General features: G+C 38.0%; 1 protein-coding gene across 1 annotated transcript; it reads right to left on the bottom strand.

Moving 5' to 3' along the window:
• Window positions 1-223: 223 nt before the first annotated feature.
• On the bottom strand, window positions 224-7,341 carry LOC148215349 (vomeronasal type-2 receptor 26-like). Its single transcript, XM_088144119.1, has 5 exons — window positions 7,045-7,341; window positions 5,402-6,262; window positions 4,188-4,415; window positions 3,015-3,141; window positions 224-1,167 (listed from the first exon to the last, which is right to left on the bottom strand). Exons 1-5 carry the CDS (start codon window positions 7,339-7,341, stop codon window positions 266-268), a joined length of 2,415 nt encoding a protein of 804 aa, XP_088000245.1. The 3' UTR covers window positions 224-265.
• Between the last annotated feature and the right edge of the window lie 633 nt (window positions 7,342-7,974).

Here is a 7,974-nt window from a genome sequence, read left to right as displayed (position 1 = left end):
GCAGGGTCTACAAAGTAGTTCATGGTTTTTTCTTAGTGCCCAATGTGCTAAAAGAATTTACTGCAACTCCAGAACTCCAACAGAACCATGATTGCATAATCCTTCCATGTTACTAAAAAAACCTCCACATTTTTATAATAATTATAAAGCCTTACTATTAATCAATATTTAAATTAAACCATACAATCTACTTACACATTAATAAGAGAGAAAAGTGCTCATCAGGAAATGGTAAAGAAGCGACATTTCAATTTCAATCAGACTGTTAAAATACCCTCCTTGTCAGATGTTCTTTCATGTTCATATGTGGCTTCAAGACAATGATGTAGCACTTGGCGAGAAAGATACAGCCCAAGAGGCCAGCAGTAGAGGCCAGGATGGAGAAGATCTCCACAGCCACCATGTATTTCCCCTTCGTGCTCAGATAGGCGGGGATGAAGGACACCCAAACACTGCAAAACACAAGCATGCTGAAGGTGATCAGCTTGGCTTCATTGAATGTGTCAGGCAGCTTCCTAGCAAAGAAAGCCACAGTGAAACTGATGCTGGCCAGAAACCCCAAGTAGCCCAGGACAATGTACCACATGATATCTGAGCCTTCATTACATTGCACTATGATCTCGTCAGTCTGGGACTCCATGTCTAACTCTGGGAAGGGAGGAGAGGTGGCCAGCCACACTGCACACAAGCCAATTTGAAGGAAAGAACAGAAGACAATCACAAATCCTGCCAGACGTTTCCCTACCCACTTCCTCATCCGGTTTCCTGGCTTGGTGGCCAGAAAGGCCAGAACTACCGTGATGGTTTTGGCCAGGATACAGGAAACACAGATGGAGAAAATGATGCCAAACGTAGTTTGACGGAGAAAACAGGTCGCTTCTCCAGGCCAACCCATGAACAGAAAGGAGCAGAGAAAGCAAAGCAGGAGAGAGGAAAGCAGGGCACATGTGATACTCCTGTTGTTGGCTTTGACAATGGGGGTGTCCCAGTGCAGAATAAGAATGAGTGCCACAATAATGGTGGTCAGTGAAAAGAAAAGAACAAAGCAAGTCAGAGTGACTCCTAAGGGTTCCCTGAAGGACAAGTAGCTGAACATTTTGGGGATGCATTGATTGTTTTCCTCATTGGAATAGTGATCTTCTGGGCATCTCACACATTGATCTGCATCTGAAATGAAGGAATAAGGCCCTGTAATTTCCAAATACATACAAAATTTTCCAATTCACACACCCTTTACAATAATTGCTTCCTATTTAATAGCACAGGAGTAAATAGGTGAATATTCAGCTATTTTTCCATAACATTGTCTGGATTTATTCATCTTTTCACCTTCTCTAGAGAACAAAGAACTGAATTTCACACATTATTGAAGGAAGTGATGAATATGCAAATTTAATTTATTTTAAAAGGATACTACCACTCACACACACACACACACACACACACACACACCGCACTTTACTCTGAATTTAAGTGACTAAATTCAACCATTTTGAATGCTAGACCTTTCTTTGCCAGTGGTTGAGAACACCCTATTTATCCCCTATGGAAAATGAAGATATTTCCCTATGTTAGCAAATAAATGAAAATCTTTTTTTATTAATGCAGGTAACATGGCTACCCTTTCCTCGAGACACATTAATTTTCATGAGAGTTTATGAACCTCAGATGCCTATTTCTAGGGAACAAAATAATAATATTAGAAATGGTATTTCAATCTTCTAGTACCTTGAAGGAGGAAGGAAAAAAATATCCTCTTATGCACAAAACACTTCTAATACAGTAATACAAATTGCAGGCTGCGATGGGAAAAGTTTTGTTCCCACTTCAGTCAAGCTTTTTAGGACCAAAGTGCTGAGCCTAAAATTTGGGGCACACAAGGAACAATGAACATTGGAGCTCATTCAGTCCAGGTTCTACAGAGCAATACGATGTTTCCCTTGATGCTGTAGCTGGGTGGTGTGTCAGCTGGAACCGATAAGAGGATTTGATGATTGAAATAGTAACAAAAATTCACTAGGGGTCAGATCTCAGTCCCGTTAATGCTTGTCCAGAAGACTGACTCCTCACAGAAAAGAAGCACAGCTTAAAACGTGCCCTACTGTTGATTTTCAGACAAGAGTCTGAAAAGGCCTTACAAGACATGAAGCAGCATATCCTGAAGCTAAACTTCCAGAAGGACAGGAACAGAATCCCTCACCATGTAACATTGGCCTTTGGAACATCTCCGTCTACTTTTAAGTATTGTTCCATGACAAAAGGCAATTCACCCTCTTTTCCTCTTTTAAGATTATAGCATATTATATATTTCTTCTTTAGTATTTTACACCAAATTTTGGTCTGTAAGTATAAATAAAATTTGAAATTTTAGGCATTGATTTAGTTACAGGATTGAAAGTGGAGGTTATGTAGAGGAGTGAAGATTTAGAGAGAGGTTGTGAATGTTCCATTCTAGAGAATAATACATAATTTTCTACTCCAGAATTCCAACATTTGATGTGAACTCCAGAACTGTATTTTGCTGTTTTCCTCTTTTCACCTTCTACCATGTTAATCTTCTTCTTTTACAAAGTAATTTGGTTTGTGACTAAATAGAATTTGATACTTTATACACTGAAGCTTGAATTCATATAGTGGATTTTGGTCTATAACTATAAATAAAATTTGATATTGTATACATTGATTTAGTTACAGGATTGAAAATAGGGGTTATATAGAGGATTGAAGCTTTAAAGTGGTGAATGTTCCATTCTAGAAAATAATACATAATTCAGAATTCCAACTTTTGTTTTGAACTTCAGAATTCTATTTTGCTATGTTTTCCTCTTTTTGCGTTAGACCATGCTACATCTTCCTCTTTTACAAAGAAATTTGGTTTATCACTAAATAAAATTTGATACTTTATACACTGAAGCTTGAATTCATATATGGGATGGAAGCTTTAGAATCTGGAATTCACCATTCTACAATTCCAATTTTTATCTTGATTCTACATTTTAATTTCTTCTACTTGCCAATTTGGACAGAGATCGTTCCTTCAGGACACTTCCTGCAATTGTAGCAGCAAGCGTGTTTCCCCTGCTGAACAATCCTGCTGTACCCATGGGGGCAGCTCTCAACACATCTGGCACGGGGAGGTAGCTAGGAAGAAGCATAAGAAAGGGTAAGGGTTAGGCTTCATGCAGTCTTTAGAACTGGAGAGGAGAGGAGCTGATTAAATGATTATAGTGTATAAGATGTTCTTGCCTCAAAATGTCCCAACATTAAAATGGCCCTTTCAAGCTTTCCTTTTTTCTCCCTCTCTCTCATAAGGGTCATAAAGGAGCAAGGAAAGGTTTTAATTTTGACTATCTCTTAGAGTAGAACACTCCAATTGTTTCAGTTTCTTCACACGGAATATTAGCAATGGGGCTGATTGTTTATGGTTTGCGTACTATTAGTAAAGCATTCCTACACATACTGGTGAATTGCACAGAAATGTATCCAAAGAAGAATACTCAGTGGGAGCCAATTTTTTCTTTTTTCTTTTTTTAATTCCCCCCCCCTTTTTTTTTTTTGGTCATGATTTCCTAACCACACAATTTTGGATCCATTTCTACTTAGGATATTTTCATAAGAAATTGTGCCCAGCTTTAGAATGACATGCAATATAATTTCTAGAAAATTTTGCAATGTGTGCTTCTTTTAGGGAAATGGAAAGCGAGAAAAATCTCAGTAAATTGTCAATGGTAACTTTTGATTTTGTTCATGGTTATACCTAACATTAAGTACTCTTTTTTCTTTAGATGGGTGATGACTCTTTTGAGGAATAATAGAAAAAGGTCTCTTCTCAGCTCATGCTTCTTAACTATGTAACAGAAATTTCCAAATAAGGTTTCTTTGATTTTTAAAATTTTTATTCTTTACTTTGAATCTATTTTACTTTAAACATATATGAATGAAACATAGGCAGCTGGATCAAAAAAAAAAATTAAATCAAATATCTTTATACATTTTTTGGTTTATTCTTGTATCAAATCTCTTCAAAAATGATAAGTAGGAAAAAATGCATTTTCTAATATTAATCAGAATCAGTAGTTGAATTACTTTTGAGAAGAGAAAGCCAAACATTCAGGAAACCTATAGACGCTCAAGCGTCCAGACTAACACATCTTCTGGGCACAACTGCACACGCTCTGAAGACATACCTGCCGAAACTCGTGATTCCACACAATGGCACTTTCCCTGATGGTGAACTTCTTCTGCTCAAGAGCTTTGGGGTCCATCCTCCCAATCTGCACTCTCTGGAAGGATTGATTGTGGAATGTGACCAAGTTGAAGATGTCATATCCAGAGTCAAAATCCCCGTTTTCATCAAAAAAGATTTCATCTCCCACAGTATTGTTAAAACACAGGTGTCTCAGAAAGTAGTGAAGCTGGATTCGAGGGGGGGGCAAAAGTTAAGGAAGGTAGATGAGACATTAGATCAGATAACAGGAGATGGGATAAAATTATTTCACTTCTTTCTAGGCAAGAATGCATCCCAATTAGAGTAAAATAGATATAGTGGTGAAAGATTTATGAATACATCAAAAAAGTAAAACCATTTAATTTTACTGGCACATTGTCAGAATTTCCATTAGGTCAGAGGGAATGAAATAGGAGGAGATGTGAACTTTGACAAAGTTAGGAACACTTGGCCTCTGCGTGCATGCCTATAAAGTTTCCAATGATAGATTACCCTTCGTTCAGTACAAATACCTTTTCTTTCTCCATGCGGGGGGGGGGAGGGGGGCTAGCGATTTAGGGTTCATTCTAAAACTATCATTTAGAGAATTTACTTCCAATTTCCTCCATTAGCACTGATGTGGCTTATGGATGCCTGAGGAGTTCTGAGTGCCTGATTTCATCATCCAGAGTAAAATAGATATAGTAGTGAAAGATTTATGAATACATCAAAAAAGTAAACCCATTTAATTTTACTGGCACATTGTCAGAAGTTCCATTAGATCAGAAGGAATGATATAGCAGGCGACATGAACTGTGACAAAGTTAGGAACACTTGACCATCAAGTGCATGCCTATAAAGTTTCCAGTGATAGATTCTCTTTCATTCTTCACAATACAAATACCTTTTCTTCCTCCTAGAGGTAAAGGCTAGCAATTTAGAATTCATTCTAAAACAGCCATTTAGTGAATTTATTTCCAATTTCCTCCATTGGCACTACTTTGTCTTATGGATGCCTGAGAAGTTCTGCATGCCTGATTACATCATCCATTTAGAATCTGAGATTTGGGCAACCAATGGAGGTCTGATTCTAGCCGGTCCTGAAAATTAAAGGACAGATGTCCCTTTTCAGTTGTTTTATCACGTCAGAGCTCTGCAATGGCAAATCAAGGCCTGGTTGTTGGGGACATGTACCTGCCAAGGTTCAACTTCCCAGGAATTATGTTTCTTTGGAATCCTTAGGGATACCCGCTTTGCTCTTTCTGAATGCAAAGAGTGCAAAGCATGTGCCACAGAATAAACCCCATTGAAGATATTGTAGCTCTCGCCAGACATTTCCATTTCAAAAACAGTGCTGGGGAGTCTCTCTAGTTCTTCCTTCCCAGTGCAGTTCTTTCCTTTTCCTAGATGCAAATCATGCTGGGGGAATGAACAGAGAAATGCAGCACCCCAGAAATTATAAATAAAAGGAAAGGAATGAGTGAAAGGATTCATGCTCTCAAGAAACCCCTTAAATCTTGGCACAGTGCTTGTATGGGGTGAAAAGAATAATGTGCCATTGAAACTTTGCAATGCAAATTTAAGCCAAGAAAATACAGCTGTGAAGTCCCATTGAGCAGTTATGATCCAGACTCGATGATTCAAGGGATTCTGAATGACAAATTCATAACTATGAAGAATGAGCTGTAGACCCTCCATAGACTGGAAATCTCCATAAACAAGGAAGACATTGATTCTGAGCACTGAGATAGCAGTTCCTATCTTTCCCAGCCTTGTAATGAAGGAACGTCTATTTCCTGTGTAAGTTTTCATCATTGGGATGGTTTGCAGGAAAGCTAGGCAGATGTCATTCTGAAAGAGCTTTGGCTGGAGATTTCGAAGAAAGGTTTCCCCGCTTTCATCCTCTGGTACTAAAAGGCCAATCCAGTTCCATCCAAAATGTTTCAGCAAATGAACAATCCCCTTATACTGTAAGTTTTCACTGGGAACCATACGGAAGAAGGAAGGGAAGCGAGTTTTGTCACTTAAGACTGGATCAAAGGAGCCATAACTGAGCTATGGTTCAAACAAATAATGAAGGAAACAGGAAAAGAAGCATTTAAATTGAGACATGCACCTTTTGTCTTAAAGAACAAATTGCCTTTCAGTCTGTACGTGAATTCTGCATGTTACTTTAGTTGAAGAGTATGATAAATAAGGAAGAATCCCATAAATTATTGAAGTGGAAAGCCTCAGGATTCAAATTTCTGACATTCCTCACATTGCTGGTCTTCAGTTCCTTTCATCCCTCACCATTAGAGATCTTGCAGAAAGCTGATAGGAGCTAAAGTCAAGAAACACGTGGAGCTCACACGTTCATCATACTCATTTCAACAAATGTTACAACTCAACAGTACAATCGTTATGACATAAGATTTTTTTCCTCTGCTTTTAAGTTAGGCCCACTTTAATATGAGAACATTTTACTTTCTGAGAAAACCTCTATACTAAGAACAAAATGGATGAGTCACAGTTTCCCATGTATCTCCAAATGCAGTATTTACTATATTGGAGAATTACTTGGGGAGATTCATATTATAAGACTCAGTGTTTTCAATTTCCCTCTGACATCCAGGATTTTATTCAACATACTTTTGTAATTCTTACAGTATTTTATATTAGCCCTGTACACATTTTCTGCTAACAACTGTTTTAACATTTTTGCCTTTCAGAATTTCATCTCCTCTTCACATACATCTTTATTGAGTAATATGCTTTAACCATACAAACACTGAATGAAGATCAAGGAAATGCTTCCTAACTTCTCAGCTGAAATAGATTTCAGTGAATGCACACACCTGGGCAATCTTGTAAGCATTCAAAATGTGGGCCATCTGGATGGAGTTTGGGGAGGTGAGACCACCAATGATAGCCAGGAGCTTCCTCTTCCTCCCTCTGACACAGTTGTAGTTGATGGGATTCCCTTGTCGCTGAAAGAGAAGATCTTGCATGTTCTTAGTAGCAATCCTTGCATTAAAATTATTCTCATAGACTTCCAATCCTAATGTGGTGTTGGGTAACAGCCTGATGTTGCTCTTGATGTCATGTATGGCAAAAAGCATGGAAAGAACATGTTGGTAGTTTTTGGGGATCATGCTGAAATGGGAAAGTTATGTTGGTGGAGATTATTATATTTGGAAAAAATAACAAGTCAACAAACTGGAAAAAACATAAGCAGTTTCATAATTTCTGTAAAGGTGATTTCCAGTTAATTTCCCCTGTCTCCTACAAACCTTATCATGGATAGTTAATCCCAACACTGCAATATTTTACCTTCAGGAAAGAGCAGAGTATTAAAATTGGAATTAAGAACCAAAATCAATATATTTTAACCCTGAGGTTGAAAGTATATTTTTGCCCAGCCCCTTTCCATCCTTCTTTCTAGTTGCTTTGTTCATCTCTTACTACCGGATAAGAATAATTCTGCCTCCCAGCCACAATATATAATAAAATCTCCCCATATTTCCATTTTCAGAATGGAAATGGAGAATTCAATGGACCCACTTGAACTGAGCTTTTTGATACATCCATTTTTCAATGGGTGGGAAAGCAAGATTAGCATTGGGTGTGCTTTGAGCCATCAATTCTGTAAGAGTTTCTACTGAAAAGGCACTTCCAAACTGCCACATAGAACTCAGGGCAGATAAAGCATTATGAGTAGATGCCATTTTTCTATTTCCTGGGTCATCTAGTGGTTTCTGATCCTTTTGTCGTAGTCCAACACTGCC

Source organism: Python bivittatus, unplaced genomic scaffold (assembly GCF_059951505.1).
Source record: "Python bivittatus isolate LINGU-HERP-01145 unplaced genomic scaffold, Pbiv_v1 ctg000430_np1212, whole genome shotgun sequence".
Lineage (NCBI taxonomy): Eukaryota > Metazoa > Chordata > Lepidosauria > Squamata > Pythonidae > Python > Python bivittatus.
This window is presented reverse-complemented; position numbering and strand designations above follow the sequence as displayed.